The sequence below is a fragment of the Prorops nasuta genome, unplaced genomic scaffold (genome assembly GCF_024137725.1).
Source record: "Prorops nasuta isolate Cenicafe-Biocafe unplaced genomic scaffold, Cenicafe_Pnas_1.2 PNAS00004, whole genome shotgun sequence".
Taxonomy (NCBI): Eukaryota; Metazoa; Arthropoda; class Insecta; order Hymenoptera; family Bethylidae; genus Prorops; species Prorops nasuta.
The window spans coordinates 7,998,845-8,025,322 of record NW_027116801.1 but is presented as its reverse complement, the minus strand read 5'-3'; the positions used below and the strand labels follow the sequence as shown (position 1 = coordinate 8,025,322).

The 26,478-nt window shown below is 36.7% G+C and overlaps 3 protein-coding genes across 6 annotated transcripts; all 3 read left to right on the top strand.

The window, feature by feature from the left end:
• The first annotated feature begins 19,748 nt into the window (after positions 1–19,748).
• On the top strand, positions 19,749–20,598 carry LOC136772657 (NADH dehydrogenase [ubiquinone] 1 beta subcomplex subunit 2, mitochondrial-like). The gene is made up of 3 exons (XM_066725767.1): positions 19,749–20,084; positions 20,192–20,312; positions 20,414–20,598. Exons 1-3 carry the CDS (start codon positions 19,981–19,983, stop codon positions 20,498–20,500), a joined length of 312 nt encoding a protein of 103 aa, XP_066581864.1. The 5' UTR covers positions 19,749–19,980; the 3' UTR covers positions 20,501–20,598.
• A 245-nt stretch (positions 20,599–20,843) lies between these two features.
• Positions 20,844–24,106, top strand: GCS1 (mannosyl-oligosaccharide glucosidase). Of its 4 annotated transcripts, none has more exons than XM_066725271.1 (4): positions 20,844–21,171; positions 21,316–21,430; positions 21,496–21,686; positions 21,758–24,106. In XM_066725271.1, the coding sequence occupies exons 2-4, from the start codon at positions 21,323–21,325 to the stop codon at positions 23,805–23,807; spliced, it is 2,349 nt and encodes a 782-aa protein (XP_066581368.1). In that variant the 5' UTR covers positions 20,844–21,171; positions 21,316–21,322; the 3' UTR covers positions 23,808–24,106. The 4 variants fall into 4 exon arrangements, with proteins under 4 accessions (XP_066581368.1, XP_066581367.1, XP_066581365.1 ...); XM_066725270.1 differs by having other exon boundaries at positions 21,226–21,403; XM_066725268.1 differs by having other exon boundaries at positions 21,226–21,430.
• A 71-nt stretch (positions 24,107–24,177) lies between these two features.
• LOC136772351 (F-box/LRR-repeat protein 7-like) lies at positions 24,178–26,255 on the top strand. The gene is made up of 2 exons (XM_066725272.1): positions 24,178–24,535; positions 24,730–26,255. Exon 2 carries the CDS (start codon positions 24,743–24,745, stop codon positions 26,033–26,035), a length of 1,293 nt encoding a protein of 430 aa, XP_066581369.1. The 5' UTR covers positions 24,178–24,535; positions 24,730–24,742; the 3' UTR covers positions 26,036–26,255.
• The last annotated feature ends 223 nt before the right edge of the window (positions 26,256–26,478 follow it).

Here is a 26,478-nt window from a genome sequence, read left to right as displayed (position 1 = left end):
CAATCGAATAAAACAAGCTTGCTCATTCAGTATTATTTACGTACTAATCAATTGCTCTAATTAAAAGCTTTCCGTCTTGAACAATTTCGGAAAATCTCCAAGCTTTGCCAGTTTCATAAAGTCATCACAGCCAAGTGAAAAAGCTCGTTTAAACAGAAAATATATAGCTATTTTGATTGTGCCATTATTTAGTGCTTTTTATGTGCTAATTAATTTGCTTGATTCAAAAATTTATCACTCTCAGTTTCACACGTGTATACACATATATGATAGAGGAATATCCTTAGTCTTGCAAGAAATAGAGGTAATTATATAAGAATCTCTCTTGTGTTCACCAGAGTAATATAATTTTATTTCTTATACGATAAGCAAACATCAGTTTCAATTTAACTTTACTCCTACTATAGAAAGAAACATCTTTTAATCACTCCCTGAATTTTCAATATCTTATACTTATCTATATTTTTGGCAGTATACTTTCTATAGATATATTTACCTTAAGTTATAATTATAATTAGAAATCAAGCAGCCTCGTCAATGCCAAAAGTGACCATTGGCCTCTGGAGTCTCCAGTGACTGTACAGAATCGAGTAACTATTTTCCAAATGGTGCCAAGTATCGTTTCAATGTAATTTACGAGCGAGACGCGAAGCTATGGGACAAAATCTTTAAACAGGAAAATACCTTATAGAAAGTGTTTAGTTTTGCCTTCGTGGGCGAGTAAACGTCACCCGTGAATAAACCAACACATTCGTTCACAAAATCACACATACATGGTTAACGAGACGTTTGAAAAAATAATTTCTTTGAAAGAAACCAAAGCCCGTCACTCACTTTTCATCACTTTCTCCCTCTCTCTTTCTCATTTATTGTGCAACACGCCACATTGAAAAAGTCAACGAATTAGCATCCATATATATTCGTCTCGAAGCCTGAAACTAATCGCATAGGATGGATCTTCCTGGTAAGACTCAAAGATTTTATATAGCAATTACAAGAAAGAAAATAAAGCTTTTCCCTTTTGCAATAAAATCAATGGAGTTTCTTGGGATGAATTTATCGTTGATCCGTACAGTTTTCGGCCATATCTCCGGAGATGAGGAGGATTTCAAGTGCGCGTTTGAATCTAACGAGAGGAGAATTTTACGGCTACTCAGGAGAGAGAATAAAAGGAGAGTTACAGTTATATCTGCGTGCCGTGGATATCGGAGGCCGTATTTTGGCGCTGGCCAGAGCTTAGCGCGTTTTATTCGTCTTTCAGGACGCTAGAGATTTCAGAGAGAGAGAGAGAGAGAGAGAGAGAGATGAGATTCTCTCTCATGAATAAAGGATGAGACGGCGGGCGAAATCCCGTATCCGCGCGCAGTGTCAGCCAGGCAGAGAGAGGCGCTGCAGAGTCCGTCCGTCCGTCCGTCCGTCCGGAGCGGGACGACGCTGAATGACGGCCCGGCCGAAGAGAGTCAGGAGAGTCTTAGTAGCTGCCGAGCTTACGGCGCCATTAAAATAAAATAAAGCCCAACTCCCCCACCCCCTCTCAGACTCCGCAACCTTCTTCGCCACCTCCCTGCTAAGAGTTTTATCCTTCGGATTTTTTTAGTCTCCCGTTTCCTCGGGCCATCAGCATTTTCAGAATGCTGCCGATGCAGACTGGGCGTAAACGTGAAATCATTGCGGATTATACGAGCGGGGAAGCCCTCGCAGCTTTCTCACCAGTTTCTTTCTCTCCTCGCTCCACACTCTTTCCTTCCCTCTCGAAGCCCCCTTTCTTTCACTCCGCTTCGTTCACATCCCTCGCTCTTTATTTTTTCCTCCTCTTTCCTTCCTGCCTCACGCGCGTATTACTCTTCGCGCTCGCCGCAACTGCGATGATCGCGAGACGCTTGTAATAACGCCGAACCGCCGCCGCCGACGGGAAATATAGCCGCAAGTCGCAAACTCTCTTTCTCCTTTGTCCCTCGATCGTCTCCGACTCATTTTACTCCCCGCGGGAACCCTCGCTTCACCCCTCGGGAAACCGAGGATCCCTCGACGGTTCCTATATATTCTTTGCGTGCACTTATACTCTTTGTGAGCACCCCTTCCCCCCCCCCCCCCCCCCACTCTAATTCTGTCTATAAATCTATATCTATTTAAGATTCGGTACTACAAACGCATCTCGCTGTGTGGATCCTACTTATTTCTACCTATTCGTCACTGTCGCGCGACTAATCCAAATCTTTTTCTTTCCTAAATTATTATTATATCGAATTGCATGATTTTTGTCGTCAGTAAAATCAATCGTAATTTCGTATATTGTGCGTCCCAAGCAATTCGACTTATGTTCAAGGACGTTATTGGAAGGATAACCACTGGTTTGGTGGAAAAAGGACGAAATCTTTGCTAATCCGTTGGCAAGCAAGACGCGGCAAAAGTCATCCCTCGCAAAAATTTCATGCTGAGTCACGTGGAGAAATCATGAAAACGGTAGAGAAGAGGAGGGTGTGACAAGTGGACATGGAAAGAGAGAAAGAGAGAGAGACACAAAGCTGTCCTCCGCAGCCGACGGAGAGTGAAGCGAAAATTAATTTAGTTCCTCTTTGTTTATATGTTTCGGATCAATGTTACTGTACTAAAATCTGTACAAATTAAATATCTTTGCACTAATCTGAATAGAATAGAGTAGGACTGGTTGATACACTTTTTTTATCAAAAAGTTTTATATTCACTTATTTATTCTAGGTACAATGACAAATTCAATAATAAAGAAAGGTTAGTATTTCAGCGGTCTCGGTGTATTTATGATATGTTAAAATATTTATTTATTTAACAAATAAATAGTTAGAAATAAAAATGGGACGAATGACCCAAGGTCTGCAATTGGTGCAGGGTAGACCAACTTACAAGCGCTTGTCAAATTTAATAGTATTAAGAAAGCTTTGATATAAAAAAAATGTCTTTATTTTACTTTAGAAAAGTATTAATAAATATAATGCAATGATTAAGAATTGGTATATATTTTTCAAGCACAAGGTGTAACCTCGGCGGACCGTCTTTAAAGTATACCCAGTTTTGACAGCAATATTTAAAACTTCGGCAATGATACCTAATCTATTGAATATAACGCTCCTCTAAATGACTTGTTTATGTTACAATTTGTGCACCAATTTATTGTCCAGACCAAAAGTAAAGTAGAATCAAAAGTTTTATTCACGTGTTATCAAATATTACAACATGCTTATTACTTCTCGTTAAGTGATGTAATAAGACTGTTTGTTATATGGTGGGAATTTAGACCATTGTGAATTTCAAAGACGTAAAGTCATGTTTATATATTTATATTTACATTCATGAGAAAAACAGAGTGTCCCAACTTGTTGTACTCGTAAGCTCAACCAACCCTGGTGTATCCTACGTTTCTTTGTATACACACACACATTCTCACGACTTTTAAATTCCATTGAAATTCCTCGCTGGACCGATAAGAAATACTGGCATATTTTTATCGAAGGTTATCGTGAAATTTTAATTTTCGCTGTTGTGAAATGAATTTAGCTAAGTGTTGTCGGTAATTTGGAGCGATTTGAAAGGGTTTTGGCTCTTTGAAGAAAACAGAAGCGTGCAACGCGAGGTAAATGTATAGTCGTAGCGCGAAGGCCGTTACAGGATATTTAAATATTTACACACTATAAATATACATTGTAGTCGTTAAAGTCTGGCGAATGACTACGCGATATGCCCTTCCGGTTTCCACGATACGGACAACGCTTTAATCTAACGAAAATCTGCCCGTCGACTCTATCTTTGCCACGCCGACGCTCGACTAAATCCCAATGCTTATAATTATTTTACACGAAGACTGTATATATACACAAGCAAATAACTTAAATGTCAAACTATGTATTTTGATCGGTTATTCATTTTCTCTTCAAAATGCTGAATTATTAATAACGTTTTCTATGAAATATAAAGCTTCGACTCAAAAGGGTATTAAAATATTACAGTATCATAATGTACAATCTAATAGACTCTAAACTATTTAATTGAATTTATAACTGAAAACCAAAAGAGCTATATCCAGTAACCATCAAAAATACTAAAAAACTTTATAGCTTATTTACTCGGTCCAAATGAAAAAATCACCAAAGGTAGCTAAAAAAATGAGTCTAACATCAATTCTTTCAATTATCATTAGTTTCGACACGTATGACTTATTTTATATCAAAACCACTGAGTTATGGTAACTCGTTTAATTCAAAGATACATTTCCAGCAAATAAATTCCACGATCCAACGAGGGATCGAGGGTTATTATTAATAAAATAATCCCACGTAGGGACGGCGAGGTCCTGTAGGTTTCGTGGAAAATTCATAACGCCATTACACTTATTTCCAGGGTACACGAATAAAAAGAATTTATGTAGCCTGTTTTATGAATTAGTATATAGAGAGAAGAAAGAGAGTAAGGTCCCAAGTTGGTGTAATGGCTTCATTTTCAGACTTGGCTCTTGCTATTTATTTAATGTATTCAAGAACAGGACAGGATTTGCTTTGTAGACTCTGGCGCATGTCAATGTGTGTGTATTGAGGGAGGTGCGCGCGCACCAATGAAGCGTGCGTATATAGCACATCTCGTTAGGGAAGTTACGAAGGGAAATGGATTCCGTGCGTTGCCAAGGGTGGGATTTGTATGTTTAAGGGGCGGCGTCCGAGGCGCATAGGCTCGGGGGTGGAAATAAAAAGGGAAGGTCTTTACGGAGGCAGCGAGATAAAATCTCAGCAGAGTAGTGGGGCTCGCGCGCCGCTCGAGAGATTTTAGGAGGGAAAGAGAGAGAGAGAGAGAGAGAGATTTTTATTTAGCCACTCGTGAAACCTCGTCAACTTCACGAGTCCCAGCTTCGTCACATAAATCTCCTTAATTTCCTCACTCCTCGCATTGTGCCTAGCTCCTCTCCTGGAAATTCAGCCTGGATAAGAAATCCTTTGACCAAATAACACCGATATCCTTTTCGGCTGGTCGTAATTTGTTCCACGCTCCACCCAAGTGATCGATGGCTCCATTAAACTGGATCTCAGTCTAGCAAATAGATATATATATATATATATATACATACCTTCAAATGCTGCACGATGCTGCCGATAAATCTCCCTTAAAAAACCGGTAATGACGCTCGTCCCCTTTTTTCCACTCTTATAAAGACGACGTTTTACTCTCGTTCGCTCAATGGAGAAACTAATATGAGCCAGGAACGTTAACACTCGAGCAAAGTAATAAAAAGGCAGGGAAAAATATTTGCCTGCGTGTCTTCGTACATTGTACGGCCAATGACGCGCGTTCCTTTCATCCGATCAGGCCTTGGCAATACCGAACAGTGGCCATAACGTATCTTGCGAGTCGTCTTTAAACTAAACTCCGATTCTCCATTCGATTAAGCCCCACTTTTACAAACACGTACTTGACTGTATACCTTATACACGGAGTATCGTTCTTGGTTCCTTCGAGGGGCGGCTTTTTTACGTTATATCTCGACACCCCTCGCGGTCGACTCGAATGAAAATCGAGCGGAGATAAGAGTTCTCCAGTGGATAAAATCTCCTCTTTCCTCATATTTTTCCAACCAAACCTCGGTGGGGTTATACTCTCTGCGAAAATCTCTGTTGCAGAATTTTCATGTAAGTAACAATTAATATGGAATCTTGCAGGAACGCTTGAAGTTTGTTAATTTGGTGATCGAGGAAGCTTAAGAGGGGAATTGGCAAGCAGGTATTTCGCGGAAGTCAGTTGGAGCTCGTTGGACGATTTGATGGGCAATAGACACAGACACATAGGCAGCTGAACGTGTACACGTAGAAATATATTTTAGTAGGTAGAACGAAGGTTCGCATACAAGCGAGAAGACAACCGCCCTCTCCTGTCCACCTCTCGCGCGTCCTGTTAAACGATTATTTTTGTTGACGTCGTAAATCCTTTTAAACGCGCCACTCGCACGATGTATTCCCAACCAAACTGCGTCTCCCCTGAGTACCACTACTCTCTGATATCTTACTTATTTCCACCGATCGTTTTCCTCGCCAGTCTGATTTCCCAGCAAAAAACAAGCCCGATCTCCCCTCTCGACCTCCTTAATTTCTTTATGGCCAGGAGGATTACGTTCTGGTACGCCGACACAAAGACCCCTTTCTCCTCTCCTCTCCTCTTCGCACAATTTTTTTCTTATATTACCACTGGATTTTCTCTTTCCCTTTGGCCCCTTTCGTCTCATCCATTCTGTGTCCTGTACCCAGCCGTATCCCTCGAAAGCGTCTCGCTAAATTTTCTCGGTGGTCGAGTTGCGTTTGTCTCGCTTTCGAAAATCCCACCGAACGACAACGCGCCATTTCTCACAGCTATTCGCACAAAGATTTTCATACTCAACCTATAATTTATCGATCCTTTCTCGGTGGATGTTCAGAATTACCTTGGAAATGAGAATTTCGCTTGGAAAACGCTTTGGCGCGAGGATCCTGCAGAGAGCGTGGAGAGAGTAATAAGATTCAATGTAGGCAGAAATCCTTCAGAGTGATTTAAGCATTTAGCGTCAGCTACATACTAGGATTTTACAACGAGCGACGTAACAGCCGCAATATATTTACACGCGTATTTACGACTGTCCATTCTACCCCCGAGAACGGGCCCCACGCTCGTAGCGCTCGCTCCCGCAAGGGGAAGGCTCGGCCTCGTCCGAGCAGACGAGATTTTAACCGACAGTTTTAAAGCGTTTATTATAACCACTCGTGTGGCCAAAGAAACAAAAGAGTACCTCCAGCAACCCCTAAAAAATGCAACCATGGCATTTTATATCTCCAGCCTCCCATCCGATTCTTCAATCGGGAGCCGCAAATTTTTAGTCACTCGCACCTTTCCTCTCCAGATTTTTAACGCAACGGAATCCATCGGTGGAAATGGCGCGACGATAAAAATCGAGAATTCCAGAGAACGGGGGTAAAGGATGAATTATATTCCGAGCGGAGCTGACACGCCAAAGAGGAGATATAAATTTGTCTGAGGTTTTGGTCAGATGACGAATTGACCGTACAGCGTTGATGTTTCTCTTCTCCTTTTTCTCAGCAGGATGGTGGAATTTGTAAAAAAAGAACAAGAGAGAAGGGGGAGAGGAAAAGGTTATGGTCTCCGGAGAATGGTGGAACGAGTGGATGGCGAACAAAGTGCCTCCTGCGGTCAAAGAGTTCGCCACACCCACGGAGAGAGCAGGCTGCCGTAAGACACTTAAAAAACTCGAAATCCCACCCACCCCATCGTGCCAGTCGCCATTACAAAAAATTCGAAACCAGTTTCCATCAAGAGCACAAATCACTCTAGTCCACGAGTACCGTCGCTTTTAATGGCCACCACCACCACCACCCCCCCCCTCCCTCCCTCCCTCCTCGCCGCACCTCCTCAACCGCCACAAGGCGCAACACGATCCAAAAGAAGAAAATATCACCTTGAAACGATCTCTCTGACACTTTTTAAACAAAATATCCTATCCACTTTAAATCTCAGCTTCGAGATTCAAGATTTCAGAACAATTTTCAAAGTGTCTACAGTTTTTATTGCTTGGACCGATCGCGAAAAGCCTAGATCGTTATGTTTGGCTGCAAGAATCTTGTGTGGAAAACAATAGGCGAAACAGCATATAGATGTCGTGTACGAGGATTGTAACTCTCGGGTAATTAAGCAGGAACGAAAACTGACAGGGGACTTTAGTGGAAAATATCTGAGAATGTCGAGGGGGTCGGCTCGAATCAGCGCCTATCTCTACACTGGAGACTCTCGTCGTGAGATTATTTAAATTCCACGTTGGATCACTGTGCGTACCAGCATCCATTTTGATCGTAAGGGACATCCGGCGCGAGATATCGCGCATTCCCAAGCTGTTAAATGGAACAACCGGAATTTCGTACCCCTAAAAGTCCACTCCAACCCCTCGACCAAATTGAAAATCGATCTACCCTCTGCTTCTCTCATACATATATATATATTTATATATATATATATATATATATACAAATACGAAAAATGAAACCGAGAATAATCTCTTTCGACTCTTTATCATCTTCGTTCCGTCGTTCACTAGCAAAAAGGGACAAATTTCATGGAAAAACGGACCAATAGAATTATAGCTTAATATAGATAGAGTTAGAAGATTATACGATTTACAAAAGAACAAGGAACAAGACAGGCAGAAGAATGTGTAATAAAATCTTCGAGAAAAAATCGATGCTTGAAAAAGTTCAATTCGTAAACGAATTCTGTAAAAAGACGAGCGGTGCTATAAAAGTTGCCAGGAAGATCCTACGAGCAGATAATCCTCTAAGTGGAAAAAAAATCCTCACGACACAAAGCTGCTTATCTTTATGGCACTGTGAAATCGTCCAAATTATCATTTTCTTTTTTTCCTTGAACGTCAATTCTACATAGGATCTTATATTCAGTAGGAAATTTTTTTATTTTCAAGTTCGATTGAAAATTTTAAACTAAATGCTAGAAAAAAATAGCTGGATATTTTTAGTGTAAAATTTGAGTTGTGAACAATTGAAAATTTTATAGCTATATATATATATATATATATATATATATATATGAAGTGATTGATGGTTTGGCGAATGAATATGAGAAAGAGAGAGAGAGAGTGGGATCGACGACAAACACAAGATGGTGGCTCTGCAGTGGAGACCCTTGTGGAGGATGCGCACTCTTCTCTGGTTGCACCGAGCCAGCTTTTATAGCCATCGGCAGCGTGAATATTTATGCGGCCTCCATTATCCTCGCTGCACCCCGATATTAGAAGCCACGCATACGAACCCCATCAACGGAAGCCAACAATCCATCCCTTCCAGTTCGCCACTCGGTTCCGTTTATTCCACAACAAAAATCCCTCCTATCTATATATATAACACGCAAATTGTTACACCCTCTTTCACTCATTTAAAGAAGAAATATTAAAAAAAAAATATATCTCTGCTCATTTTTCGCTGTGTTAATTAATTTTTGCGGAATCAGATGTATCGATATACGAATTTTTGGCTGATTAGGAAGGTTAGTTTTTTAATCGGTTAATCGTGCATCAAGGTATAAGGATCGTTATAGGAGGATGTAAGATGGAAACGCCCATAGCTAGGAGGATTGAAGGCAGAAGAGGGACGTACGGAACGACTGGAATATCTGTTCTGCTGGGAGATACGAAACGCCCATGATGCCCATGATGCCCATGGTGGTCAGGATGGACAAGGCGCGTAGCTGGTATGCGCTATAAGGCCAAGATCCTAAATCACATCTGACTCCGGTAATGGGATTGCTCGGAAAGCCTAAACCCTCGAGGAATGAAATCCTTCTGATAGTAAATCTAACTCTTCTACTTCCCCCACTCTTCTCCCCCTGATACTCACACACTTTTACTGTCATGTCCTCCTCTTATTCCAAGCCGACACCCAGTCTCTCCACTTCAATCTCGCGTTTCCAGCTCGAGAGACTTCAGCTTACAACTTGAAATCTTTTCCTCCATTCTTTACCGAGCAACGATTAACGGACAATATTTTTAGCAAGTTTTATCAAATTTGCAAGATTTTCGCACAATACCTACACTCTTTATTTGACCATCAGCAGAAAATAGAGAGATTGTAACACTGAATTGTACAATTTTAAGGCAACAGTCGCGTAATAGTATACGCATAGATATACTCGTGCGCAAAGTGCAATCAACAACGCAAAGCACCTCGTCCTTCGAGTTATACGACAGCGACGATCCAGCAAGTGGTCGCTTCGAGGAATACTCGGTTAAGAAGTCCCGCGAGGCTCGAAAAATCCGAAAATTCAGCGTCCGTCAGCCACACTACGTTATTATGGCTTTTCTCCTCCTTGGCCCAGAATATGACAGTTGGGGACTAAAAGAGAAACCATCCAAGGACCGAAAATATTTTCTCCCTTTCGGCAACTCGTAAAATCCTTCCGCGCAGCGTGAAAATCGTTCTGAAAACCTCTAATGTAGGCCAAAAGGAATTTTTAGAAACGCGGCCGGTAGCTGCAGAGAGCGCGTTTATTTTTACAACCTCCCTTCTTCATCCCTTTTACAAGCTGCGCTCTTCTTCTTACCATCCTTCATTTTTTTCATCAGAATTCGTCCTACTCTAACGTTGTCGCATCGACTAAACGGTTCAATCTGATTATTGTGCAATACTGATAGTTTCTTCTTAATTTTATTTTATTCAAACTGTATTAATAACTATTTTTTAAGGGGTTGTTTTCCTTCAAGTATAGCGTATAACAACGCTTACGTGAGATAAAAATGAGAAATTTCGAGGTTAAATAATGGTAGTATCACTTACCACCAATCGGAGGAAATGACGAATCCTGGTGGAATCCTGGATGAGGAGATTGCGAGAATTCCTTATGAAAGCAGGACATATTCGCTGCTGAGGTTTGTGGCGTCTGGTTTCACGTGTTAATAAATAGCCGCGTTATTACCGGCAAGCTAATTCCTCAGCCACTCTCTTCATTTAACGAAGCCAATTATGACAGGCATAAATGTAAGCACTTAATAGTTATGTACACAAGCGCACGCGCGCGAAATTCCTTCCACGTCCAGCGAAACTTCTTTTCTGACCCTCCCCCCCCCCTCCCCCACCGTCTCCCTCCCAACGCACTCAAAATTAACTAAATCCCCAAAACAATTCTCTTTCCTTGTTGCAAGATCCACAAACAGCTCCTCTCCTTCTATCGTACTTTTCTTCTGTTTTACAATGAGACAGCCTTTGTAATCACACAAATTTACGGACTTCCCATTCTTCAAACAATTTTGCTCGGCGGAGGATATATATTTCTTTGTTGGTTTATGACAAAACTCTATCAAGAATTACCTCTTTAACTTCTCGTAACGAGATTTTTGGTGCATCTCACTTTCACCCAAAAACACTGTTTATGATCTTTAAGTTTCGATTTTCATCGAATTGGAAATGTTTGTCTAGCTTCTTTTCAGAGAATTCCAAGTGGTGAAAGATAGAGAATGTTTACGTTTGTGCTTCAATAGAAACTCGCGGACAAAACTGAATGTTTTGAAGCTTCGAGAGTTAAACAAGCGTTTGGTGTAATTGCCGTCATGATACTTTTATCGTGCATTAATTCCGTAATTGTCGTTACGAAATCACTTTGCCACGATATCCGAGGCATCGTAAAGTTATTTAACGTGTATTATAAAAACAGGAATCCCTCGTATCGAATCATTCGGCATACGAGGCCAATCAGGATCGTGCAGCCTCGCGTTCGCACTCACTCGTTTCGAAAACTCGTCATTGAAGCTGTCATCCGATTTTCCAAGCCATCAGGTATAATTTCAATGATTCTTTTATTTCGCGAATTCCATGAGGTTTCCAGCACCATCGCGTCCTCCCAGTCATGCAACTTTGCTTTACTGTTTGGGAACTAACGCTAAGTATCCCGCACCGCTAAAAAATTGTACCGTACTTCTTGTTGTTTGCGCAATAATATTTTACATTCGATTTAACAATTTACGAGAAATATTACTCACCAGATTTTTGGAAGTTCATATTTGAAAATGTGTTTTCACAATTTTACGGAGTTTCGCGTTGAGTTGCATGTGCCGACGGCGAAGAACTGATCATTCCTAGTGAACGTGCAAGCCGGGGAAGTCCGGCTGTCGCGGTTTGTTTGTCCAATTTGTTATCGCAAGACTTGCCGGCAAACACGCGGCTCATTCCTTTCAAAAGTCCTGCCACACTCGCTTTCTCAGGTGTCGATTGGAAAACCTGTCTAAGCGAGAATCTTCACTAGTATCCAGAAACTTCAAAATCTCCGTCTCTCTTTCTCTCTCTCTCTCGAAATCCTCACTGTACGTTATCCTAAATTATCCATTTCTCTTGCTCTATTTTCACATTTCTTCCATCCTCTGCAATATACTTACCAGTTTTATGTAATTACTATTTTTGTTAATAATAAAATAGAGCTTATTCCAGGAAAGTGAATCTTTTAGCACCAATTATTCAATTAACTTAAAAATATGAATATTTTTAGGGATGCAATAATGATCCACTTAAGATTTGCGAGAAAACATTGTGCTTAATAAAACTCCTGAGCTCAGACGTCTCCCGCCACTTTTATTCCCACTGGTCGTCTCCGTTGAGGTATAACGACGACTGACGGCAGAATTGGAAGACTCTCGCGGAAAATCTTGCCGGTAAAACAGGCAACTTCGATCGGTAGCTGGTTATATAGATTTCAGTCGATATAATTTTATCATATTAACAGCTGCTAATTCCTTATCATCTTCTCAATAGCAATACGCTTTCTAACATTTAAACTGTGTATGATATTTCTCAACAAATATTACGGGACAATGATGATATAATTTTTAGTCTCAACGTTAATTTAAAAAAAGATGCATAAAGAGGAATAATTGGAACAATAGGCGCATGTGACAATATATCGTACCATTTATAATGTACGAATACATCCAATATATTTTACAGATATTTAAAAATCCTTAGGTAATTCGTCGAAACGAATACTCTAAGAATTTATTTTAAAAGGGTAAGGATAGCGTGGAAGCTGCATCGCAGCATCCCAAGGGGCTGCGTAAAAGGCCAGCATTCTGTATCCTATATTCGGCAGCTCAGAGGAAACTTTTAGAGTCTGCTGTGTGCTATGCTACGGGTTATTACCGTCCATAAAGTTTTACGAACCGAAAATATCAAGCTCACTCCGGTATATCGCAATATGTTCCACCTCCTTCGCGCCGTCCACCTTTCATCCTCTAAAAAATAAAAATCCTATTTCCACAAATCATTTAGCAAATTTCTCTACCAATTATATTTCAACAATGATCAAATGAGTTCTTCCATTCTCTACTTTCAGAGAAGAAAACATATTTTTCTTCTTCCAAAATTTCTGCCGTTAATAGCTGTTTTTTAATATCTTCGATAATAACAGATGGAAATATATTCACCAGAATCGTGCCTTTTTTTGCTTTAATATATTCCAATCATATGAATTAAGTTTTGTTCTTTTAGGAAGCCTACCTCCTTCGAAATCGTGAAGCGGGTCGAGGAGCCACAAAATGGCCGCGAGACCACGAACGAACTTTTAATTTTACGAGGCGTTGATTACCCAGTAGAACATATTTTAACGCTCAAATCTCCAAGATAATCGTTTTGGCAATATTTTTAAGTCTTGTTACATGGATCATTACCACGCTGTTAAAGTGTGAGAAATCAGGAGCAACCATTAAGAGTGAGAAACTAACGTCCAGGTTAGATTTACAGCCAGACCTTTGTGGTGAACTTTGCAAAATGGCGAATATAATTAAGAAAACTTGTAGGAGTTTACTGCACGAGTATAAAAGAAAGAAATATGGGCATTCGGAAGAAGAAAGAGGTTATTTGAATGGAAGGAGAGAAAATGGCCGGAGTAAATTGTATTGGAGGAAATTGCCATTGGGCGATTTTATGCGTCAGGGCTTGTTGGATACTCAAAGAAGCAGAAAACATTATCTTTATCGTTCTCCAGATGGATTGGAGAACCAATTGGCGATTCAGCAGCTGCTCCTCTATCGAAAGCACCACCAACCATATACAACCCCATTAACTTACCGATATACATATTATATTGACCTATATCACTTGGGATAAAAGGAACATCGTATCTACACACATGAAATTTTATATTTCCATGTAGCAGATAAGAAAAATAATTTATCTCATACGTGAAATATGTGTGAAATGTTAAGGACCAGAGGCAAGTGAGTCCACAGATTTTTTATTCGTCAGATGAGTTAATACATATGTAAAATATCATTGGAGGGGGGCTATTATAAAGTAAAATGTTATGATTTTTTTAGGGAAAAGAGCGTATACTTTATTTCTATTCCTAAATGACATCCATGACTATATACGGATCGAAATGGTTCTTGGATTTTCAATAAATGCATATCCCTCAGAAATAATCGAGAGAATAAACTGATAAAAATTTAAGACTAATACATATAAGCTTGATCATTAAAGTTTAACTGCAGCAATCAGATTGTAAGGTGCCATTAGAGTAATTAATATTTTACGCATAGACTACTTGCCTTTCACATTTCATTGTCAGATCCGTTACATGTTTCTTTAAATAGAATATTCATTCGATTTAAGAGAAATTAACGATAATCCAAAGCTACAAAGAGGCTCGGAGAACAAGATTTTCTCGCATACATTTAACTGCTGGGGAAACCATTCATGACAGACACGTATAATTACATTTTTAAAACGCCTGTAATAACAAGGGCATCCACGGGGAAGTCGAACAAGTCAGTGCATTAGCAGCTCCCCTATACATTTGGAAATACATCGAATATGGATCTAAAAATCAATAAGCAATAAACTTTTTTCCATCACCCTGGAAAAAATCTTGCGGACGCCCTGTCTATATAATACTAACTTACGAATTAAGTACATTGATATGTAACGAAATTATATTATATCAACGAAAGACTTACTTATTTTATATTAAATTAAAAAAAAACTGGAGTTAATAAAACAAAGCTTATTTTTCAGAAACCAAACTAAAATACGAAGAATATATTATGTAGAGAAATTTGGTTACAGTTAGGTTACTCTCTAACTCTGCGGGCTGTCCCATATATGTATACCTACAATAGTGATACTTTTAGACTGCCGCACATCGCAATAACCCTCTCGATTCAGTTTTTATTGGGCATCAGGAAGAATGAATTTCAATGTGACTTTGGACACGAAGAAGAAAAAAGCGATGCATATTATATATTTACGAAAGAACGAACAGAGCGAACAATGAGTTGCTTTGCAGAGGCATAATATTTCCAAGTGCAATAAAAGCTAGACTTCAACGGTCCATTCATCTAAATCCTTCTATTGCTTGCAGTTTACGTTATGGAATGTTATTCTATATATAATAATTCCAAACACGCGCACACCTATCCAAAAAAACTTTAGCTACGGTGGTGGTAAACCGTCTTTTTATGACTCTCGCGCCTTTTTTGAAACAACCCAGAGCCGACCACGTCGCAACTGCTAAAAACCGCTGCAGGATCGATCCAAGAAACCAACACACAAGTTCTTTCATTTGGTCCATTAATTTATTTATCAATAAATATTATTGGATTTACTTTTGCTTCCACATATAGATCAATGTATTTCAAATGCAAATTGAATAGTTACTGTTATACATATATAATACTTCACTTTAATTTTCCAAGCTATCTCAATAATTTCGCGATTCACAGATTCTATGCAAAACGCCTTCGAGATTGAAAATGAAAAAAAAATAGTTTAACATTAAGTAGGACAATTTTTCCGAAACAAAAGATTGAATGTTTTCCGTTGATTTTATGTTAAGTGTATAAAATTATAATAGGTAACGGCGAGTGGGTTTGGGGTGAGTTTTGGGGATTTGTGCATAATAGACGAGAATTAATATTTGGATGTAAAAGAAATTTGTCGCTGTGTCAGAAATAAATGTTGAGTGAAGCGTTGGACGCCATTATGGAGCGTAGAGTTAGTCACCGGTTTGGCTCCCGATATATAAAATACCCTTTTCATCCAGCATCCCCCACGCCCCAGGACAAGATGGCCGTTGATGTATCCATGGCAACCCCCTATCGCATTCCATAGACGACAGTGAGAATCTCAGGGTTGAAAGAGGGTGCGAAGGAAAGAGGGTGAGAAGAAAGAAGGGTGAGTCCATAACAGGGCGGACTCAGATCACTCCCAGCATGACGCATCCCGACATTTTTATCAGACGACTAAAAATTTTTCCTCTCATCTATTTTTTGTTTCATTAGTTAATCTCTATCAGTCTCTTCCTTTTACCTTATCTCCTTTCTATTCATAATAAATTCTTCTAATATTTTAATCAATAATTTTTCTAAATAAAAATTGTTCTTCCTTACCTTTCAATTTCATTGATTTAATGGATTCTTTATTGTGTTCTACACTCTTTCACAGTGTTTGATTTAAAATGTCATTTTCATTGAGGAAGCTCAACATTTTTCAAAATTAATCTTTTACCTCATTTTCTATTATATTTTTTCGTACTTTAACAATTTCCTATATTTCAAATTTCTTGCAAAAAATGTTTATCTCTATTTTAATAACAACAAAAATAATTACAAGGCTATTGTTCAATATTCAGTTAAATGTGAAATTCTACACTGAAAAAAAGTGCTGTTGAATTTAAAATACCGATCGATGCAATCGAACATAAATTATTCTAATATCAAAAGTATTGATTCACACAAATGGAAGGTAATTGCATTATTTGATTGTATAGTATTCGTTTAAGACTATACATATACAGTCCAACGAAATACTATTAATAATTTAAACTATTCACAACAAAAAGTTCTTGAATCAACTCCAAATTTATCAGATTGAACAACATATTTTTTCAGTGTATAAACAAAATTTTGAAAGTATTAATCATGAGTGGAATTATAAATTTAATTCAATTTATGCCACAAAAAAATAGTTTTATATAAAATAAGTTAAGAGATAAAGAAAAAATATATTGAAGTGAAACATTTAAATTTAAATGGTTGAAAGGTATGAATTAATTAAATACGGATGATTCTTTGGAGGTATCTGAAGAATGAATTGTGGTATTGTGAAATTTAGAATTTAGTGAATTTTATTAGATTGCAATAGAGGAAATGCCAGTGAACAATGCGCGTTTTTCCAGACTTGGTATGTATATAAATGATAGCACAGAAGCGTAAACACAGGAAGCGGTTGCATCGCGGCAAATTATCAATAAATTCAGAGCCCTCCAAAGAACAGCCTGTAAACACCGTCTCGTCACGACGCGCTAAAATCATAAATCGACAATCAACATGTATCGTCACGTTTCGCATAAATAGGTATATCATTTTTCTCGACAATTTATTCCTCGCAAAAACCGCATACTGCATATTAAATCTCCATACTTTGAAAATACTGTTATCAATTGAATCGCTTTTAATGCACATAATGCAATTCAATGAATAATTCTTAATCTGAGTTGCCGAAACTAAATTTCGATACAAAATAAATTCTACGTTATAATTCTAGCCGATAAAACGTTTAGCTTAATACAAATTTTACTAGAAAGACTATTGAAATGCCATTGATTCAAACTACAACATTCTGTGTTTCTTTTTAGTATTAAATATAGTGCTTTTGCATTACGATTTGCTACAAATTTAAATAATCCTCATTACGTAATAATGTAAAAAAGTACATGCGCAGAAAACAAATATTTAGAACTATATTAACTTTAATTGCATTTACATCACCTTCAGCTTCATTTGAATTATTTTTATTGGATAAACATGAAAATGTTGCAAACTATTATTTTAAAAGGTTTAAGAAATTTAATCAATACAAATAAAAGTAAACATTTTTGTAGTATAAAAATGTTAGGTAATGACGCGTCAATTATTAAACGAACCGTAATTGTTTACAACATTCTTTACGCGGAACAAGAAATAAAGTGTTCAACTTTCTGCTAAAATCAAAAGACGATAGAAATTCTGAAAATGTATTATCTTCGAAGGAAATACGAAGGATTCTTTGAAAATACTACTTTAAATTATGCAACTGATAAGCCATTATAAACTGTTAATTTGATTTTCAAAAGATGTAATAATAAAGGACTATAAATATCTACAAAATTAACAATTTTAACTATAAAATCTTAAAAATTTCTATATATGGACTTTCTCTAGATAATTGTTATATTTTCTTCCATTTAAAACCTAAATGAACATAATCGAATGGAGATTATTTGAATGGCATGTTCTGCTAAATCATTAAATGTATACATAAATGTCAGATAATTCTTTATATCATCGCTCGACAAATGAATCATCGAAGTGACTCATTTGCAGCCGACTAATTCTTAGGATGAAGTAATTCACTTTTAAGTATTAAAAAATAATTGCTTTACACACATGTAAATATATAGTATACTTTTTATTTGTGTGTGCAGATATTTTCTAAACGTGGATATTTCAAGATATTTTTCTGTCTTCATTCTCAAAACTTTATCATTCTTAGAAACATAAATGACATTTTTATGTAAACAGATTAAAATTCAATTTTTTGAAAATTGAAAGGTGATGTACATTCTATATAGTATAGGAAGGAGCAATTAACTTCGAGGAAAAATTAACTGTTTTGAAAATGAGAATTAGTCAAATATTAACAATATTTTACAGAGAAGGAATCACTTTAATAAAATTTTGAAATAACTGATTTATTTGTAATGACTAGTCATATAACAATAGCATCAAGAATTACGGTAAAAATAGACGTTGCATTTTTACATTAAAAATAATATAAAAATATGTACAGAATAATGGTTTAGAGCTGTTGAAATGATATTGGCTATTGTATATAGTTGAAGAAAGAGGCTTTATTTTCCGAGATCCATCGGAAGTTGCATAGGTCGCCCTTTGGGGTAACTCATGGGGCCCCATAGTATGGCGAAGATACTGGTTGGTAGGTGTTATAAAAGATATCATTAAATGAGAAGAGGGGAGTTTTATGGGATCGGAGCCAATGCCCATAATTCTCAGGGGGCTGCTACCAAAGTGCGCGCACTCCTATAGAAGTCGTAACTTCCGGATGGACCAATGGGGATGAACCAGTGTGTATTGCTATGTACCAGGGGTGCCTTTTCATCCGCGATGGCGCACATTCCGCACCCGATATACTGCTATGGCTCCTATCAAATGTTAACATCTCTTAAATTAATCTCGTAAAAGGAAACTGCGGAGAAAGCATCAAACTGACGCAATGAGATAAGAGTCTTTTTTATAATATTAACGAGACTCTCTTTAACCACCTATTCAAATTATAAAAATATCCTTCAGCATATTTGCCGATACAACCTAATTTTATACTTTATATCAAAATATATTATAGTCATCCACTACCACACCTTTTTCTAATAAAAGATTATCCTATACTATATGTATACTTACTATTATTCTGTAAAAAGTAAATAATATACTTTCACTTACCCTAATATTAAAATTTCATTTTCACATTATTAGTTGTTGTTGCTTTTTGCTATTTATAAGTACAGATTTCTGTGTTATCTGCTGACAATGAAATTAGATTTTGAAACGGAGATTCCTACACTATCCATAGAGAATTTAATGGAACAAAAATGTAAAAATTTTAATTTTAGTTTTTTCAAAGCTATTAACTAACAAGCGTTATTTCTTTTCTTTTTCGAAAGTACAAATAACTACTATTCTGAATCGATTTAGTACCTCATTAAAAAAAAATAATTTTATAGTTTCCGGCAAACTTAACGCTGACTTTTATTTTTTCATTTTGTTAATATTTATCAGCTAACAAACAACTACAAATTCCTAACAAACGAATTCTATAACTTTTTCCCCTTAATTTCATACATATAGTATATGTATACAATACTATTCGTCCAACTTCATGAACACAAATAAAGAAATCTGTTTTTTTCCAGTGCATTTGCATAGATACACTGCTGCACTATAGTGCAATAAGTTAAAGTGAGTAAACATGTTTGTCTCATTTCAACTAATAAATGCAACACAGAGTTCCGGTTGTACTACAGCGAAAAGAACAAACCTAATAATAAGGCATACTCTTGAATCTACGAAGTGAATTTAGCTGAAATGCAATCGAATCGATTTTCTAAAGTGAGTTTATATAGAGACAGAGAGACCCAACCAACCAAGCCATGTTCTAGAATCCACTGCCAGTACATACTGCGAATATTATTATTTCTTTTTTTGTCAAACGAAGAATTCAAAGAAGATAGAAGGATATTCGCAGTACTAGCAGTGAATTCTAGAACACGGCTCTAGTCACCTAGATTATCAGGCAGGATGGCTCCGTGACAGGAGACGGATGGTAAACCTAAACAAAAAAACACTTTTATCGTAAAGGTTTTTAAAATTAAAAAATAATGTTAGTAACGAGAGGGGCCCGCCTTTTAAAGCTGGGCTATCCAATTTTAAAAATAAGCAAAAGTTCTTTTCACATTCAACCTGCTAAGTGTTCGGCACATGAGTAAGTAAAAATATTATATAATTTTTTTAGAGCTGAGGTTAGAGGTTATTTTTTTATAAGATGTTTGTTAAATTTGCTTTTAATCTTATTTAAAATTAACTTTTCAGTATAACGTATCGTATCGGTTCTGAACCTCATAGATTCAGTTATATAGGTGCAAAAGTATTAGGTGGTATTATGTGGTGGTGGATATTTTGGCATCTTTATCACGAGTTTGGCCACATTGTTGTAAGTATACTTATCACAGATTTAAACAATAAATTCTCTTTCCTTTCTCATAGTATTGTTTTACATAATGATATTATTTCATTTTTAAATTGTGGAAATAGGGAGACTACGATTATCCAGACCCATCAAAATGGACAGATGAAGAGCTAGGAATTCCTCCAGAAGATGATTTGGAATTAGTAGAATAGTAACTGTTGATAATATTATTATTATTATTTTAAAGCTATTGTAGTGTTAATTGTCATCATCAATATCAAGTTATTAAAATAAATGAAGAAAATCTTTATTACAAGAAAAGTTACTTTAATTTATGCATTAATCATTACTAATGGCTTCTTTTACTAGAAAATATATATTCTATTGCTAATATTGTTCAATTAATATCATAACTGGAAGTAATATGCGTTATTTAAACCAATTTTTACTTATTCCTGTAGTAAGCTCTGCTATGTTACCAACTTACCAAGTACTAAAATGAGAAAAGTAAACCGGGGGATCTGTCGATGTGTCGATCAGTGATACACAGTGATACTAACCTGAACCGGTATTATTGTCCGGTTGAGCTGTCCTCTTTATTAAATTTTTTATAATCGTGACAAAATTTAATTAAATAATAACTGTTTCTAAAATTCTAAAATGGAAAAGAAACACTTTCAACTTTTTTAAAATTATAAATTATATTAAAATGATATTTACAATAGAACTTAACCTCCTGAGACCTAAGATAAGAGGATGAAAAGCTATATCTATAAAGCTTTGAAATAGAATTTGTACATATTTAAGTCCATATGGTTTCAATACAAAATCAAGAAATACTGAATTATTAATTTATAAGAATATTGAGAGTTAACTGAGACAGGTATGTTTACCAATTTAAAATTTGTAGTTTTTAAGACATATAAACTTATTACAGATTAAATATGGCAAGAAGCAAAACGTATGATAAACCATCAAAAACAAAGTCCAGGACATTTACTTCACTTAATTCAAAGAAAAATACCAGTTTTCAGATGCCTGTAAACTATATTCTGTGTGTAATTTGTATTGGGATAGCGGCATGGTTTAGTTATAAAGGATATTTAGAAACTCGGGTTAATACTCCTTATAATATAGATAAAGTATGTCATACTAAGTATTTTAAATGCTTTTGTATCGTGTGTTTTAATTATTTTTATCAATTCAGTTAGTCATAAAATCAGGTTTGGATAGCCCAGATAGATATTGGGGTACCTATAGACCAGGCACATATTTTGGCTTAAAAACAAGAGATCCACATTCCTTGGTGACTGGTTTGATGTGGTATTTCCCACATTTATTACAACAGAATAGGAATAGATTGAGACATTGGTGTGAGCAAGGTGATGGATTAGACAGGTAATTATAGATTATGTAAAAAGAATTAAAAGAATATTTCTTTAATAACTGTTAATAAAAATTGCATATAGATACTCATGGCTGGAACATGATGGTCGCACATTTGGTATTCAAGAGATAGTAGATAACTCAGCTATATTAACAACATCATTTGTTAAGAGACCTGGAGGACGATATGGTGGAGAATGGACAGTAAGAATCAATGTAAGCTCTCAGCATCATGATAGGGACGGAGAAGAAATTTCCTTAATATTTTACACAGCTATAGAGGATAATACTAAAGGAAATATTAAAGCTAGCATTGGTAATGATGAACAAATAACTGGTGTTAAAGGATCTACAAAAGGATTAGGGTCTTTTGATCTAAGAATCATACCAATAAAAGGAGAAGTTCAAGAACATTCTTTTTTATCAGCTATAGCCCCTGGCTTAAATTTATTAAAAGAAACTATTCTTCATAATTTTAAACTAGCTTCTCAAAAAGGTTCTAAAAAAAGACGCATAGTCTTAGCAGGAGAACAACTTCCAATAACTCCTGAAGGAAAAAGGCTTGACCCAAATTTTATAGCCACACAAGTAACCGGAAAAATACCTTTTGAAATAGAAATTGCATACGAGTCTAATAGTTATACAGACAAATTGGATAAACTATCTGGCTCTAACTTTGACACTTTGTTAGAAATGCATCGCTCTACTTTCAATACAAAGTTTGAGCAAATATTTAAACTGAGATCTAAAGGCTATTCTGAAAGTGATATTTCATTTGCTAAAATGGCACTCTCTAATATGATAGGCTCTATAGGCTATTTTTATGGAAATGCACAAGTACAAAGTATATACACAAAAGGACCAGTGCCTTACTGGAAAGCACCTTTATACACTGCTGTACCTAGTAGAAGCTTTTTTCCTCGTGGATTTCTATGGGATGAAGGATTCCATGGCTTACTTATATCTTCTTGGGATTTGGAAATTGAATTAGATATCATAAATCATTGGTTCGACTTGATGAATGTAGAAGGTTGGATACCCAGAGAAATGATATTAGGACAAGAAGCTTTAGCCAAAGTTCCACAAGAATTTGTTACCCAAGTAAATACAAATGCGAATCCTCCTACATTTTTCTTAACACTGAATTTTCTTATTCAGCATAAACACGATGAAATGTTGCGAGAACATTTCGAATTTTTAGATAAAATATACCCACGACTTCAAGCGTGGTTCAACTGGTTCAATACAACCCAACAGGGTAATTTGCCAAGTACCTATCGATGGAGAGGCAGGGATGGTATAACTAACAGGGAATTGAATCCAAAAACATTAACTTCTGGTCTAGATGATTATCCTAGAGCATCCCATCCTTCCGAGGATGAACGTCATATAGATTTACGCTGCTGGATCGCTTTTGCCTCTAACGTTATGTCACAAATTACTGAAATCCTACATCATTCCAATAAGAGATATAGCGAGACTTTCGATTACTTATCAGATAACCAATTGTTAAATCAATTGCATTGGTCGCCTAGCACACAAGCTTATGCGGATTATGGATTGCATACTAACAAAGTAAAATTGGAAAGGCCCAGTATACCATCACATACTCCTCCTCAGGTACAACCAGAGAAAGTACGTGTTGTTTTAGAGGATCCAATTTTAAAATACGTCGATACTAGTTTTGGCTACGTGTCATTATTCCCATTCATTTTGCAAATAATCGAGCCTACTTCGTCCCAGCTCGATAAAATTTTAGATGATTTGAAAAATCCGAATTTACTTTGGACCAAATTTGGTTTAAGGTCATTGGCAAAAACGTCTCCCCTATATATGAAATATAATACTGAACACGATGCGCCTTACTGGAGGGGTGCAATTTGGATGAATTTAAATTACTTGACTGTTCGAGCGACACATTATTACTCCAAAGTCGATGGACCTTATCAACCAAAAGCAAAGAAAATTTATAATGAACTGAGACAAAATTTAATACAAAATGTAATAAAGCAATATAATATCTCTGGTTACATTTGGGAGAATTACGGAGATAATCAAGGGGATGGAAAAGGCAGTCATCCTTTCACGGGTTGGACGTCACTGGTTGTTTTACTTATGGCAGAAATTTATTGAACAAAAAATAAACTTTTTTAAAGCTAAAATTATAATTGAGGTACTTATATATATATATATAGGAGAAGTTCATTATATATATATATGCTCAAAATTATTTAAGATTTAATTATTAGTTAGCAAATAAATTTACTAAATTAAGGAATAGTGTAAAAGTGTATAAGTTTGTACATATTTTATATCGCTATTATGAATAATAAAATTGTCTATATAATTAAACGAGATATATTAACAAAATAAAAATTTTATCATTTTTAAGCTGTACGTTGTAAACGAAATATAATGTTACTGGATTTTCATTTATTAATCTTATTTGCAAAGTTCTTGTAAATTAACGATTCTAAGGTCGAGTGAAAGTGTATACGGCACTCAAGTAACCCGTATAGTATCGTAAAGTATACCTGTTTGAGAATGAGAATACAAACTATAGAGGTTTGGGTCTTACTGGGCCTTACAGATGTGCAGTGAGATTCCGTATGGCTTTTACACGACAAAATTAATTTATCTACCGTAAAAAGTGATTTGTGCCAGTATCCAACAGAGCAATGCATCTATACTACTAAAAGTACCAAAAACAAAGCGATATTTATCAAGTTAACTTAAGGAAATGACAAATTGTTGATGCCTGAATATTGGTATATAAAATCAAAATGGAGGACCTGACAGGCAAATTATACTGGAATATTGTATACAGCTATTAATAGCTCTCTTTGATAGTGTAACTAAAGGTAAAATATTTATATAAATTACTAAATTATATCAAAATAATAAAGGTGATTTAATTAAAACAAGTCCTGACTAAAATATAAATAGTCTTTTCCATCTTTCACGATCAAATAACGATAAATTTAGAATTAATGAGAGGGGAGAGGCAGTACGAGTTCGAGGAATTCAATATTTATTTGATCTTGTATAATTTCAGAACGGAGCATGGAATGGATGGATCATGTCCGCTCCTCTTTCCAACATTCGGGGAGCAGCGCGGCTCTGATCTGGGATGCAAACAAGACAAGCTGGGATTGTACAGGCCAGTATCAGATGCCGTTGACCTGGGCTATCATACCCTCGACACTAATGGCTGTAGATCCTCTCCCCTCGTCCCCCTTAAGTCACAATCCCAGCAAAAGAAACCTCACCATCGCACCAGTCTCGAGGACCTCTGTGACAATTTGTTGTTGAGGATTTTTTGTCTTCTTAGTACCAGAGACAGATGCTCATTGGCCCAAACCTGCAGGAGATTATGGGAAATCGCATGGCAACCCTCCTTGTGGCGAGAAGTGGAGATTCGCTATCCACAAAATGCGACCTTTGCCCTGAATGTCTTAACCAGACGAGGCTGTCACACGTACATCCGGCGATTGGTTTTGGAAGGTGCAACGGGCCTCCCAGGAATCTTTGTCCAATTGCCATTTCTCAGTTTGACTTCATTGGTGCTGAGGCATTCGCGCCGCGTGACAGACGCGAACGTCACTTCCATTCTTGACAATTGTATACATTTGAAAGAATTGGATTTAACCGGCTGCATCAGTGTAACTAGAGCCGCCAGTAGAGTATCTGCTCTGCAATTACAGACATTGGATCTCAGTGATTGCCACAGTGTCGAGGACTCTGGTTTAAATTTGTCTCTCTCCAGGATGCCACATCTTGCTTGCTTATACTTAAGAAGATGCCTTCGCATTACGGATACAAGCCTTGTAGCCATAGCTTCTTACTGTAGCGGCTTGAAACAATTATCGGTCTCCGATTGCACGAAAATCACAGATTTCGGTGTTCGTGAACTGGCTGCCCGACTAGGCCCTTCTTTGAGATACTTTTCCGTTGGAAAATGTGACAAGGTTTCGGACGCAGGACTGCTTATCGTCGCGAGACATTGCTACAAGTTGCGTTATTTGAATGCAAGGGGATGCGAAGCATTGAGCGATAGCGCAACTTTAGCCCTGGCTCGCGGATGTCCAAGGCTGAGGGCTCTCGACCTAGGAAAATGCGATGTTGGTGATGCTACCCTAGAAGCTCTTTCAACGGGATGCCCCAATTTGAAAAAATTGTCCCTGTGCGGATGCGAGAGAATCACGGATGCAGGGTTGGAAGCTCTGGCATATTATATTCGTAGCTTAAGACAGCTCAACATCGGAGAATGCCCCAAAGTCACCTGGATTGGCTACAGGGCCGTCAAACGTTATTGCAGACGCTGTGTTATTGAACATACTAATCCTGGATTTTCCAGTTAACTTTAGAGCTTTCATTTTTTTCTTTCATGTATACATACAATATAAATCTATATTTTTACGTATTTATTAACCGTGGATTCTAATACATACTAAGCATGTAAAAAGTACACAAATTTTAAACGCAAAAGATATATTCTCACGTTCTCATAAGAGGGATATATTTTATTTATTGTTTCTGTTATTTTTCTTACTTTTTCAAATAAATATAAATTTCCATTAACTTGTATAATATTAAGGTTTTATTTTCTTAAAAACAATTAATTTACTCTATAATAAATATTACATAGTAAAAAATGGTTGACAGTGAAGATGTGGTTAAGAATTTTCAAATTATGACCGTTTAAACTAACAACTATTCTTCGAGCAACACCTGCTGTGCTCTTTTGAATATTATTTTAATAGCTCGAATTTCAGCTTAGCAATTACTAAAGAAGAAAATTGCG

What these genes read in the sequence shown, in the direction of transcription:
- LOC136772657 (XM_066725767.1), top strand. Translation starts at nt 19,981, where the DNA reads ATGTTAGTAACGAGAGGGGCCCGCCTTTTAAAGCTGGGCTATCCAATT. An exon ending in GCTAAGTGTTCGGCACATGA is followed by an intron (nt 20,085 to 20,191) that starts GTAAGTAAAAAT and finishes TTAACTTTTCAG; the next exon opens with TATAACGTATCGTATCGGTT. An exon ending in ACGAGTTTGGCCACATTGTT is followed by an intron (nt 20,313 to 20,413) that starts GTAAGTATACTT and finishes TTGTGGAAATAG; the next exon opens with GGAGACTACGATTATCCAGA.
- GCS1 (XM_066725268.1), top strand. Translation starts at nt 21,233, where the DNA reads ATGGCAAGAAGCAAAACGTATGATAAACCATCAAAAACAAAGTCCAGG. An exon ending in CTCCTTATAATATAGATAAA is followed by an intron (nt 21,431 to 21,495) that starts GTATGTCATACT and finishes TTATCAATTCAG; the next exon opens with TTAGTCATAAAATCAGGTTT. An exon ending in CAAGGTGATGGATTAGACAG is followed by an intron (nt 21,687 to 21,757) that starts GTAATTATAGAT and finishes AATTGCATATAG; the next exon opens with ATACTCATGGCTGGAACATG.
- LOC136772351 (XM_066725272.1), top strand. Translation starts at nt 24,743, where the DNA reads ATGGATGGATCATGTCCGCTCCTCTTTCCAACATTCGGGGAGCAGCGC.